Source organism: Perognathus longimembris, chromosome 7, assembly GCF_023159225.1.
Source record: "Perognathus longimembris pacificus isolate PPM17 chromosome 7, ASM2315922v1, whole genome shotgun sequence".
In the NCBI taxonomy this organism is placed as follows: Eukaryota; Metazoa; Chordata; class Mammalia; order Rodentia; family Heteromyidae; genus Perognathus; species Perognathus longimembris.
In genome coordinates, this window is record NC_063167.1 from 28,046,340 (window position 1) to 28,060,120 (window position 13,781).

The 13,781-nt window shown below is 46.4% G+C and overlaps 1 protein-coding gene across 1 annotated transcript; it reads right to left on the reverse strand.

Moving 5' to 3' along the window:
• Nucleotides 1–11,586: 11,586 nt before the first annotated feature.
• Nucleotides 11,587–12,273, reverse strand: LOC125355038 (type 2 lactosamine alpha-2,3-sialyltransferase-like). Its single transcript, XM_048351105.1, has 2 exons — nt 12,221–12,273; nt 11,587–12,139 (listed from the first exon to the last, which is right to left on the reverse strand). The coding sequence occupies exon 2, from the start codon at nt 12,136–12,138 to the stop codon at nt 11,587–11,589; it is 552 nt and encodes a 183-aa protein (XP_048207062.1). The 5' UTR covers nt 12,139; nt 12,221–12,273.
• Between the last annotated feature and the right edge of the window lie 1,508 nt (nt 12,274–13,781).

Here is a 13,781-nt window from a genome sequence, read left to right on the forward strand (position 1 = left end):
GTGGGGGGGGAGGGACACGGGGACCTGCAGGGTGTCGCCGCGAAGCTCCCCTTCCCCCGTCCGATAAGAGCCTGGCTTAAACGGCAGCTGGGGAACCGGCCCATCCAGGTGGACACCCCTCCTCCTCCCAGGGAAGCCCAGCACCCGAGGATTCCCAGGTCGAATTCCGCTCGCTCCACACACCTTGGGAGGGGAATGTCTTTGGGGACAAGAATGAGCACCGCCTTCCCTAGACCCCCACCCCATCGCCTCCCCCCTCCCCGTAACCTGGAGCCCCAGGGACCCGTCCCTTTCATGTGTCTGCGAGTCTGGGACCGTGGCGCCTTCCTCGGGTGGAGGACACAGCCCTGGCGCGCAGATCCTGTCTTCAGGCCCCACCCTACCCCCCACCCCCCTGGCTCTCCCACCCCCAGCCTCCCCCTGGGGCCCCGGCCCCCACCAGCAGCAGGTTGCGGGCAGGACCCGCCCTGGCGCCCGACCCACACTGGCCGCTTTGTTACCTGCCCCGGCGCGCACAGCCTACGAGGGCTACGTGCGGCCCCGCGGGGGCGGGGCGGGGCGGGGGGGGTGGGGGGCGTCGGGAGGGGGTGGGAGAGCCACCCTGCCCCCTCTTCATACAGCTCGGCCCAGAGCTGCCAACCAACCGCTCCAGCCCAATCTGTGTAAATCTCGCTGCTGGCGCGCCTCGCCTAAACTTCAATTTCGGGGTCCAGGCCGCCCTCATGGGCGTCTCCTCCACCCTCCAGAGAGCCGCACCCCACCACCTTCTGTACTGGGTTTAGCGACCCTCCTAATGCAGTACCTGTTTTCTGCATTCTCCCTGGCTTGACCGACTCCGCACCCCTAGGCCCCAAAGGCTACCTGTGGGAAGCGTCCTTTGACTCCCACTTTTAGTCACTCTCCTTGGGGCTCTGATGCTCTGGTCCTGGCTTGTCTCCCCCCCCCCTTCCCCCCAGCTTCTCCCCCACCCCCAGGGTTTAGGGCGGGGCCCGCTCACTGGCATAGGACAGTCTTCAGTGGGTCATAGAATGGAGGTGCACAAATTAAAACCCAACCCAGCTTGGAGTCCAAGCTCCCTTTTCACTCTCAAAGGCTGACCCTTGGGGCATCTTGCACGTACTGTAGCCCTTCATTTCCAGACCCAACTGGGCCACTTAGATCACCTGTACCGCTCCCCCAGACTTCCCCAGGCTGTTCCTTCTACCTATTGTGCTCTCTCCCGGGCCCCAGGTGTAAACGTGCCCTGCCCAAGGCCCATCTCTCCTGCACAAGCCAGGCCTGTTGGGCTCTGTGGTGATCCTATACACCTGATTGTGTGTGTGTGTGTGTGTGTGTGTGTGTGTGTGTGAGAGAGCGAGAGAGAGAGAGAGAGAGAGAGAGAGAGAGAGAGAGAGAGAGAGAGAGAGAGAGAGAGAGAGAGGGGTGTCAGTCTACTGGTGCTTAAACTCAGACCCTCTAGCTCTTGCTTAGTTCCCTGGTCCCCCACCTCCTCCCTTCCCAAAGATGATGCTCTACCACTTGTGCCATATCTCCAGTTTCAGCTTTTTGCTTTTTTGTTGCATCTAGGGATTTATCTGCCCCAGCTGGCTTCGAACCCGGATGCTTGGGTATCAGCCTCCTGAATAGTGAGGATTCCAGCTACAAGCCCTCAGTGCCTAGGTGCACCTGACTTCTTGGTTTTTACATAGAACATTGCATTTCACCACCTCAGTATGAGCCTGAAAAGTAATGGGGTGACAGCCTGTTTGCTGGTGGTTGACCTAGGATTGAGCTCTCTTCTAAGAAGATATGTCAAAATACAACAACAGCAGCAAACACAGGTTCTTTTTCTCCCACTGTAGCCTTTCTCTCCCAAGCCTTGGTGGGGGTGTGGTGAGAGGGGTCTAACTGCTCTCCTCTGAACCTTTCCACCTTTCCAGTCAGAGCTGGGTGGGGTGGGATTCTTGGCTCTGGGGCTCGGTCAGTCTGGATCCCCTGTGGTTTGGAGCTTCCCTGAAGAATTTCGAGGTAGGACGTGCAGGGCGTGAGGAAGAGGTGTGGAGAGCAGAAAGAATGCTGGAGGCTTGAGAGAGAAAGTAGCAAAAGGTGAGAAGGGCCCCGAGAGATGACTTTCCCAGGGTCCTGGGAAGCCAGGGCCAGTTTGAATGACAAAGGTTCCCTGGAGAGCAAAGGAAGACTCTAGAGGATGGGAAAGCGGGAGGAGGGTCGGGAGGGCGGGAAGGAAGCTACTGTGGGCGCCCATCTGCAGCTGTTCTTTCAAGTCCCATAAACCCCTAACAATGAGAGGAACTGACCAGTGGACAAAAAAAAAAAAAAACACAAAAAAAAAAAAAACGGACAGAGGATGATTAATGTAGTTCACTGAAGAAATACAAAAACGTTGTAAAAACATCAGAAGTCCCAAAGTACAAATGAAAAGGAGATTCTAGGTTTTCCTCTCTAGACTTCGTCCAAACAACAGAAAAAACAGCAGATGTCGGTAAGGGTAAGATGTTGGGAAGGAAGTGAGCCCTTCACTCACCCGGGAGGAGGTAAATTGCATGGCCTCTCCCCAGGACCATTTTCAGCCCCCACAAAAGCTTTGTGAAGAGTTATGCTTTGATTTAGCAACTCTTTCTTTTTTAAGTATCCTAAAATTGAAGATGATTAATCTCGGCCTTATTTGTAGCTGGGAAAAATTGGAGATTGTGTAAGAGTTCAATGCAAGGGAATTGGGTAAGTATACCACATTCAGAGATGGAAGGCTGTTCAGACATGAAATGTCATGCTGGGGAAGAATATTTATTAATTATATGGGCAAACACTCAAGATAAGCTGGTAGGTGAAAAGAGGAAGTTATAAAACAGCATGACTCTCATTTTATACAATGTCTATATAAATATGCGTAATTTTCGACCATATTAGTGCTGAGTTAGGTGCTGGATTGTATGCTAAGAACTTTACTTAGGCTTTCATTCAAGCTTCCCAGCAGCCCTGAAGGGAAGATTCTAGCAACTGCGAAAACAAAACCAGAAACCAACTGTAAAGCAATCCACCGTGCTAATATTGAACTGGGTTAGCATGTGTTTTTAATTTTTTTTAATCTTTTGTAATCTTTTCTCAATTCAACAAAAGCATTTAGAAATTTTGAAATCACAAAAATCATTTGTTCAAAAATATTTTCAGGAGCCTCTATGTTGGGAGTGGGCAGCAACTTTCTCTTTGTGTTAATTTGCTGGGACTTCCAGAACAAAGTGCCACAAACTGGGTCACTTCAACAGCAATTTGTGTTCTCACAGTTCTGGAAGCTGCAGGTTTGAGATCAAGGAGTTGGCAGAGTGGTTCTTTCTGAGGCTATGCTCTACTCTGGCCTCTCTCCTACCTTCTGGTAGCCCCAGGCTTTCTTGGTCTTGTTTCTTCTTGTATCTCTGCACACCTTCTCTCCTCTCTGCATGTTTCTCTCTGTGTCCAAATTTCCCCTTTTTATAAAGACACTAGTCATTGGATTGGGGCTCACCCTAATGATCTCATTTTAACTTGATTACTTCTATAATGACCTCATCTCCAAAGAAGATCATATTCTGAAGTATATATATGGAAGGGATTAAGAGTTCAACATCTGAATTGGGGTGGGGGACACAGGTTCACCCTGACATTGATGAATCAGTGTGTTCCTTCTGGGAAGAGTGTGGCAGAGAGGTATTGGTAGGAAGCCCTCTTATGTGATCCAGTCTCTGTTGCTGGCCATTCTGGGTCTCCCTGGAGTTGCCTACTATTTGACCTTGCAGACATTGTCCACTCTAGGCTTACTCTTTCTGTCTTTGGAAACGAAGGCTGGTATTTTATTCTAGGTTTTGGGACAAGGATCTGCTTTAAGTTAGCAACTCTCTTTAGTATCCTAAAAGCTGGTGATTGCACCAGTTCAAAGAAAGGGAATTGGGTAAGTAGATTATACCACATTCAGAGATAGCAAGGTTGGGGAGAACATGGGGATGACATTTCTTTCTCAGGAGGTGTCTTTCTCCCTTGACCTTTCTCCAGAGGCATAATAATAGCAAGGGGGAATACTGACTCAGAGACAATCCTAGAGGCCAGGATGCAAGTTCTAGTTCCCTCTCTAGCTTCCCATTTTGGGAGATGGGAAAAATTTTCCTTCCCCTTGGCTTATTGAGGTTTACTATCCCTGGGATTTGGGAATGCCACCACAGGAGATGAAGGCAGACTAGCTACAAGGTGTAAAGGTAAGATTGCAAAACCCATCTTAGGTTAAGAGAGTTACAGAAGGCAGGAGGCAACTAAGAATATCAGCTTGGTGGGTCTGAGTTAGGCACCATCTCCTTTATGAATTTTTCCTTGAACATCACGGCCTGAATTAGACTCCTCGCCCCAACCTGGGTTTCCACACTCCCCTCTGCTACCCTGTCTCATTACTCTCCAGGAAAAATACCTTACTAGGACCAAAGAAGACCCTGAAAGAAGAGACCGTGTCTCTTAAAGTAGAAAAAAGAATATATGCAGAGAAATAGTGAAACCCAGTGCAGATAGAGTTGCAGAGAACCATACAAACAAAACTGTTCTTGTGATAGGGATCAATGTAGTCCTTCTAGAGAACTATTTGTCAATGCTTAATAATAGTCACATACTGAAGTCCAACCTTTGACTAAGTGAAACCAGTTTGGGAAGTATACTCCAAATAAATGATACAAAGGTGAAAAACAACAACAAAAATAGTTATTTGTAGGAGAGTATTTTGAGCCAATGATGTCATAAAAAAAAAGAGGGGAAATAAGGGTGTATTGAATAAGCAAACTGTCGCGCATGGCAGATTGGAATCCACTCCCACAATTCAGCACAGTCCAGCACACATTCATTGAGAGCAGGGTCTGTGTCAGCTCCTGGAATCCTTCCTGGAGGCCCAGACAGATCTCTGCATGGCCTAGTGGGTAGACAGACAGGTAAGCAACCATCCTATAGCATAAGCAGGGTACCAAAGAAGTGGGAGGGTTAACCCCACTGAAAGCTCTTAGGTAAGCTTCTTTGAGGAGTAGATACCTGTGCTGGCTTTAGGCTGACCTCAATGGAGAGGAGAAAAAACAACCTAGACAAGGGTGAGGAGCATTTGGATAGCAAATTGTTTGTGTGGCTGCAAGATAGAAGGTATGTGAGGTCGCTATAAGGCTGGAGAATAGAGCTGGAGACAGCTTTTCTTTCTTCCCTCCTTCCCTCCTTCCCTCCCCCTCCTCTTCCTCCTCCTCGTCTTTCTCTCTCTTTCTTTCTTTCTTTCTTTCTTTCTTTCTTTCTTTCTTTCTTTCTTTCTTTCTTTCTTTCTTTCTTTCTTCTTCCTTCCTTCCTTCCTTCCTTCCTTCCTTTCTTTCTTTCTCTCTCTTTCTTCCTTTCTTTCTCATCTCTCTCTCTTTCTTTCTTTTTTTCCTTTCTTTGTTTTGTTTTTGTTTTTGTCCAAGACTAGGATTCAAACTTGATACCTTGACACTTTTGCTCATTGGCTGACGCTCTACCAACTGAGCCACACCTCCAACCCCCGATTGAAGTCTTTGATTGCCACTTCTGAGTTACTCAGTAGAGATGGGAAAAGAGCCAAGATCTTTAGGGAGCTGAGCAAAGGAATTATTTTAGTAACTTAAGAAGACCATGAGCCATGCACCTGTGGCCCATACTTGTAATCCTAGCTACTCAGGAGGCTGAGATCTGAGGATCAGGGTTAGAACTAGCCTGGACAGAAAAGATGTGAGATCAGGAAATGGAGGTGTGGCTCAAGTGCTGGAATGCTATGCTAGCCTTGAACAAAAAAAACTAAGGGTCAGCTCCTAGGCCCGGAGTTCAAGTCATTGTACTGGCATGAACGTATGTATGTACAGACAGACAAAACACACACACACACACACACACACACACACACACACACACACACACACACAGGTCCTGGGGCTTTAACGCTGGGCCTCGGCACTGTCCCTTAGTTTTTTTTTAGCTACTTGAGCCACAGCTCCACTTCCAGCATTTTGGTTATTGGACATAAGTCTCGTGGACTGATTTTGAACCATGATCCTCGGATCACAGCCTCCTGAGAGCTAGGATTACAGGCGTGAGCCACCAGCACCTGACACCCAGCTCTGATTCAGCTCTTATAAGTCTCAGGCTCTTCCAACAGAGGCTTGGCTGGGTTGGTAATTTTTTTTTTTTTTTGTCTTCAGTAATTCTTTGGCTCTCATTTCTCTCCTCCAGCTCCATCTCCATTCTGACTTGTTTCCTGGTCTACTGTTGATCTATGGCTGACCTATATGGGGTTTTTTGAGTCATTCATTCAGCTCTGATTTATTGATGATTATTCTGGAGCCATTGCTTCCATTTCCCATAAATCTTTAAGATCTTTAGGTTTTTCCCTGTTTCTACCATCTTTCTCTCTCTGACCCCTGCAAAAGATTCAACAAATCTACCATCTTTTAACACAGGAACAAAAAATCCCTCTTCTGCCTTTCTCTAAGCTCCTTCCCATCTGGATTCCTTCTTAATCAATTTTCTCAAATAATCATCTATATTTCCTCATCTCCCTTTTGTCTCTCCACCTTCGGCAATCTGGCTTTTCATCTCTCCACTGAAGTCTTCAAAATAAAAATTATAGTAAATGGACAAAGGAGGAACAAACACAAAGACATAATGCCTATAAAATATTTATTAAAATGAACTCCGGGAATTGGAAACAGGTTTTTTCTGTTGTTTTTATTTTTCTGTTTGTTTTGTTAATCTGTCTTTGGGAGGGTAAGGAGGGACATAGAAATGGAGGACAAACAGTGGGCAAATGCAGCATTGGTACTCACTGGACACTATGTTGAAAATGAACTATGTAACTTGTGCGTGGTGACAAAAGGGAAAAGCGGAGGGAAGAGGTGACATTGTCCCCCCCCCAAAAAAAATGTGCTCGTTACTTGATGTAATTGCAACCCTTCTGTACTTTATAATAACAATTCTAATAAAAGATTGTAGTAGGTTGAACAGTAGCCCTGAAAATGGCATGCACAAGTCCTAACCTGTGGAACCTACAAATATGAGCTTATTTGGAAAAACAGTCTTTGTGGATATGGTTAAGGATTTCAAGTAGAAAGGATCCTAAATTTAGAACGACAGAGGTCCTCATAACAGAAAGTCAGCAGGAGACTGGAGAATCCAGTCAGTAACCAGAAACCAGGCTGTGTCTATATGGCCTGGTTATGTTCTGTTATGGAATCGTACAGCAACAGACCAGGCTGCCAAAGAGTGTCAGCAGACACCAGAAACCAGGAGAGAGGCAATAACTAGATTTTTCTCTCTCAGAGCCTCAGGAGGAGCCAATCCTGCTAATGCTGTGATTTCAAACTTCTGCTCTTCTAAACTGTGAGGAAATTCTTTTCTCTTGTTTTAAGCCACCTAATTTGTGGTAATTTGTCATGATAACCCTAGGAAATTAACGTGGTAATAGCTATAACAACTAACAATCATGCCCTGGGCCAGGTATAATTCTGTATCTTCTATGCAGTTTTGTTTCTTCCCCAACTACCCAGTAAAGTAGACAGAGTAAAAAAAGAATATCAAGAAAAGCAGTTACTGAGGGATTGGCTCTCTCTTGGCATTTAAACATTGAACCCTCAGCATGAGCAATGCGCTTTATTATTTTTCTCTTTTACAGGAGCCTGCAGGCTAGAAACTTGTCTCATTTTGCCCATAGTGGTCATAGTGGTGGAACCAAGATTCCAACCCCAGTAACTTTAACTGCTTCATATCTCTGGCTCTGAGGCTGATGGGTGAACTGGCCAAAGGATGGGCTTTGTATAGTTGGAGAGGGGGGAGCCAAGAGACTGGTGATTTGGGGAGGAAGCATCTCCACTATGGAGCAGATGGTGTAGGTCTGGCTGAGCGTGGGATGGTTTCAGAGAGGGAGGAGGATCGTGGAGACCTTGCTGACCTCATGAGGCACATGAGAGTTAAAGGTGGCCGTGGCCACCTAAGGATCACTAGAGTCTAAGGTTCTGGCATTGGAGCAATTCTGAGTAATGAGGTCAAATTGTAACCATGGGAATGGTCAGCTAGACAAAAATGGAAGGGGATGATTGTCGACAGATTCTGCTAGGCAGGAGACCTGGAGGGCAATGGTTCATACTTAAGGAAGACATAAACTGCTTTGGGAGCTCAGAGTTGAGCAATCAATTCTTGTCCTTATCAGGAAAAACTAAAGAAAGGAACACAAGCTGATTCTCTCAAAAAAAAAAATAAAAAATAAATAAAACACCAAACACAAAAACAAAAAAACAGATGAGAGATGTGAGGTAGGAAAGCATTCCAGGTGAAGAGTACAGGAAGAACAAAGACAGGAAGGGCAACAGCATAGGCTGTATAGAGTTTCAGGCTGACTATACTAAGGGTATATGGAAGCATGTGATGGGAACTGAGCTTTCAAAGTGTCCTCATTTGGGTACGTTGCAAAGCAGATGCTGAATCAAGGATTTAGGATTACATGCTTCATTTGAGAGGATATTCTCAGAAAGCTCAGTGAAAGAGGCACCTCTGAGAGACTTGGAGGTCAGCTCCTCAGAAGACCCGCTGTGTGACTATGCAGAACATGTTTCAAAATTGTCCCACAGAAGGGAAAGGAAATTGGGGTGCTTGAAGATTGCTCACAAGGGGCATTTAACTCTGGCTAGTCGTCCCTCCCTGAGTAGATGAGCAAATTTCTTATGCAAAGAAATATGTACCCTAGCTGGGTGCTGGTAGCTCATGTCTGTAATCCTAGCTTCTCAGGAGGCTGAGATATGAGGATTGCCAGGTGAAGCCAGCCTGGGCAGGAAAGTTAATGAGACTTTTATCTCCAAACTCAAAGTGGAGCTGTGGCTCAAAGTAGTAGAGTGTTAACCTTGAACAGAAAAGCTCAGGGACAGTGTCTAGGCCCTGAGTTCAAGTCCCATGACCCCCACAAAGTAGCTCAGAGGTGTGAAAGCACTAGAGTGTATAGGCAACCCCCTTCCCAATTCCCCCAAACCTATTGAAGATAGAAAGAGCTAAGAGGTTATGGATGGAGTACCAATAGCACTTGTCAGAGAAGGAAGATCTGAGTAGATTCACAAGATTGACACAACCCTTATTAGAGATTTATTATTTGTCAGCAATAGAAAGTTCCCACCAGCTCTTAAAGGTGCTGCAGAGGAGAAATGGTAAGATGAGACCGAGGGCCTACAGGTTGGCGGATGTACAGCAGGTCAGGGAAGTGGGATGATGGAAGGGAGGGATGGCTTGGGGAAAGTCAGTTGCAGTGTATGTGGAAAGGATTTGGCAACTGATTGGATGTGTGGGAGGGAGGTGCTCTGGGGAAAGAAGATGGCGCGAGTACATGACAGGCGGAACTAACAGCTTCAGGATACAGCTTGTTATGGAAACTCCAAACCAGTAAGGCTGGTGAGAAATGCTACTACCAGACAGGCCAGAAACTTTTCTGAGCCCTAGTCAGCAGACTTTTTCCCTCCCTGTGATCTCCTTAAAAAGAATTTTAAAAGTCCATTTTCAAGCACCTGCTAAGTGCCATATGCCCTTCCTACATTATTGCCACTCTCCATAGCCATATTGGCTACTAGATACTGTTACCATCCTCACTTTGTTGATGTGTGTGTGTGTGTGTGTGTGTGTGTGTGTGTGTAGTTGAGACCAAACTCAGGCCTTGCACTTGCCAGGCTAGTTTCCACTGAGCTAAATCCCCAACCCCACCTTCCTCACTTTGGAAGGGGGCGGGGATAAGAACTCAGAGAGTAAACTATGGGCTAAGTGTCACCTAGCTGGTAAGTGGAGCTCATTTTGACAAAGCTCTTTCTCTGTTTGAACTTGTTAAATGGCCTCAGGAAAATCAGTCAACTACCAGTAACAGATCTGGGTAAATGCCCAGTACTTCAACCTTCTATGACTATGCAGAGTCCTTCAGGGCCAGAGACAGACAGCATTCTCATTTCACAGATGAGGACACAAATCTAGGATCATGAAGTAGCTTTTCTAAAGTCTCATAGCTAAAGCCACACATTGTTGGTTCATGCCTGTACATATCCTAGCTACTCAGGAGGCTGAGATCTGAGGATTGTGGTTCTAAGCCAGCCTGGGCAGACCAATCTGAACAATTCTTATCTCCATCTAACTAGCAAAAGGCCAGAAGTAAAGGTGTGACTCAAGTGGTAGAGTTCCAGCCTGGAGTGAAAAAGCAGGGGAAGAACAAAAAGGCCCCGAGTTCAAGCTCCAGTACTGACATAACAAAGCCACACAAACAAAAACCTGCAAAACAATATCCCATAGCGAGTCCTTATCTCTTAACCTCATTTTTCTGTGTGTGTTCCTGGACCTTACCTATGCGGAGTGCATTTGTCAGCAGGGAGATCAGATAGGAGAAGGAGGACTGATGGGGTCTGGCCTAGGACAGTGGACTGGGACAAGGTAGAGAGATGATGGAAGCTCCTGCAATGTGCTTGCTGCAATAACTCTCCAGTCTCATGGACTTTTCTGCTGGTTCCTATGGGATTCTTATCACTTCATAGGCTGGGAGCTGCTTTTTCTTTTTTAAATTCCTCATTATAATCATGGTTTAATTAATTGTGGAAGGAAGAAGTTTAATTAAGGCCAGTATGAACTTAGACTCTACAGCTGAGTGGTTCCATTTTGCTAAATCCAGGTACAATCACATGCCAATTGGTCACCTACTAGGTATAACAGTAGACAACTATACCTCTCAAAATGATGTGTTAATAGTCAAACTTGTGGTACACTAAATTTTCCTCCTAGGAGATCACATCCTCAAAAGTTTAAGATGAAGTAAAAAGGTTTAAAAGCAGTTAAAAAAACTAACTTATTTAAAAAATACAATACAATCAAAACTTTACTTATTTCCCTGATACTTTATCTAAAGGTTTCTTGGTCTTCTTAAATATATTTGCAGAGCCAGGTGCTGGTGGTTCACACCTATAATCCTAGTTATTGAGGAGGGTGAGAGCTAAGGATTGAGATAGGAAGCTACCTCAGGAAGACAAATCTGAAAGACCCTTATCTCCAATTAACCAGCAAAAAGCTGGATGTGGAAGTAGAACTTAAGTGACAGTGTCAGATGTCCTGAGTTCATACACACACACACACACACTCACACACACTATATATATTCATATTCACAGAGATTAAGCTGGTGGTTATGATATACAATATACAAACTTATTTTATGAATTAAATATATTTAAAAATAAAGCCTGGCTCTGGTGGCTCATGCCTGTAATCCTAGTTACTCAAGAGACTGAGATCTGACAATCAACGTGGTTCAAAGCCAGCCTAGTCAGGAAAGTTCATGAGATTCTTACCTTCAATTAACCAACCAAAAGCCAGAAGTGGGTGTGTGGCTCAAGTGGTAGAGTACCAGCAATGAGTAAAAAAGCTAAGAGACACTACCTAGGCCCTGAGTTCAAGACGCAGTACCAGTGCATATGTGCGCGCGCGTGCGTGCGCACACACACACACACACACACACACACTCTCTCTCTCTCTCTTAAAAATTACCATATAAAACGAATACTGTTATCATCATCTTTTCAGTCTCTATGGTCAGTCTTGAGTCAAGTTAATGACAAAGTTTTTTTCTATAAGTTTTTTCAAAAACAGTTGTTCTGCAGTCACATCGTGATATATGTTCGCTTTCATCGAAGACATGGTGGCATTCCCATAGTAGTGCAAAGGGCTCATGAAGTCAGAAAAGTTGTACTTAAAACCAGCTATGTGAACTTCATGACAGATGTGAAATGCCAATGTGATGGCAATCATTCCCATGGTTGGGTGCTTGTGTTTCCTCTTTTTGGGAAAATGAAGCAGTTCGTAAGCTGTTTCCCTGATAAGAAAAGGATCTAATACTCTGATTTGATGTGGTATATAGATCAACTTCGAGGCTGGTGGCTTCCAAAAATTAGTTCGGTGTATACGACCATTGCCCAGCAACTTCAGCATCCATTCCAAATCGTATAGCTTAAAAGCCACGAAAATGGCTATTGTGTTAGGATCCTTGTGACTGCTATTTGAGAAAACAGATTCTGGATAAAAAAGTCGGAAGGTTGTCCGTGTCCCGACTTCCTCTTCATACCCTAACACCGGCCCGCTGTTCATCCTTATGACTACATCATAGGAGTCGATTATTACTCTTAACTTCTTATTCCTCAAAACTCCTCCATTGCCCACCACCACACACTTTTTACATGACACGTTGTCAAACTTATCAAAGAGCTCACAATTGTTTAGTTTGGAAAGGACATATGTAAAATAGCCCTGTGCTCTTCTCACCCCGTAGGGCAAATCAAACTGATCTTCATCAAAAGAGGAAGTAATCTGTTTAAAATCATCTTTACACAGAAAAGGATAGGTCTGTGGAAATGTCAGAAGAGGTGCGAAGACGGGAACTGAAGAGCAAGTCTGGAAAGCCTTTCTGGGCTTGAACTGCTTGAGGGACATCCAATAGTAGTGGGCTCCCCAGATGATGCAGTAGAGGATAAAATGGGAATAGAGGATGATAATGCTCAGGAACAGGGCCACCTGGCACCAAGACATGGCTGGCCCGGAAACCCTTTTCCCCAAAGCCCCTCTGTTCTTCAATGTGGCAGGAAGGCCCAGGAGAGAGGCTAGCCACGGACTGCTTCAGCCCTCTGGGCCACAAATACAGGGAGCTAAGCAGTTGGAAGGCTCCTTGGGTGAGAGGTCCTCTGCAAGGTCCAGATGCCACGATGGATGGCAGAGTGGAGGCTGGCTCCAAGGCGCAGGGGTGCCCGCAGCCCTCCGCCTACCCTGTCCCCTGGCTCCAGCCCACTGCTTTCTCTCCTGCAGCGCGGGCTGCATGGGGTCCCCAGGCTGGTGGCTGGGTGCCAGGCACAATGTCTTCCTCTCTGGGCGTGGCAGGGAAGCCAGGGAGGGGGCACTAGCCACCGGGAACGCCAGAGGTGTTCACGTTGAGGACATGGATGTTACTGGTGGTCCCTGCATAGCTGCGGCCCCGCAGCGCAGAAGACGCGCTCCGGGCATTCTGGTGATGGACGTGATGAAGACAATGTCCGATTATTGAGCGGTCCCTCTGCGTCAGGCATGGCGGGAAGCCCTCTTCGTATATGACTCGTACATGACCTGGTCTCAACATAGGTGAGGAGAAACGTGTTGCAGGTGACAAAATTAAACGCAAACGGGAAGAAAAGAAGAGGAAGAGGGGGAAGAGGAGGGGGAGGGGAGGGAGGGAGGGAGGGAGGGAGGAGGAGGAGGAGGAGGAGGAGGAGGAGGAGGAGGAGGAGGAGGAGGAGGAGGAGGAGGAGGAGGAGGAGGAGGGAAGGAGGAGGAGGAGGGAAGGAGGAGGAGGAGGGAAGGAGGAGGAGGAGGAGAAAGAGGAGGAGGAGGGAAGGGAAAGAGGAGGAGGAGAAATAGAAGGAGGAGGAGGAGGGAAAGGAGAAGGGGAAGGAGAAAAAGAAGAGGAAGAGGAAGAAGAGGAAGCAGAAGCAGAAGCAGCTGCAGCAGCAACCCAACATGGAATGGTTTACACCTGTAATCCTAGCTACTCGTGCCGCTGAGATCTGAGGATTGCCATTAGAAGCCAGCCAGGGCAGGGAAGTCTGTGAGACTCCTATCTCCAATTAACTACAAAAAGCCAGAAGTGGAGCTGTGGCTCAAGTGGTAGAGAATGCTATCCTTAAGCACAAAAGTTCAGGGACAGTGTCCAGGCCCTGAGTTCAAAACCTAGGAAGAGCAAAACCCTGAGTTCAAGCCCTAGTACT

Excerpts from the sequence above, each read along its gene's own strand:
- LOC125355038 (XM_048351105.1), bottom strand. The coding sequence starts at position 12,138 with ATGAACAGCGGGCCGGTGTTAGGGTATGAAGAGGAAGTCGGGACACGG.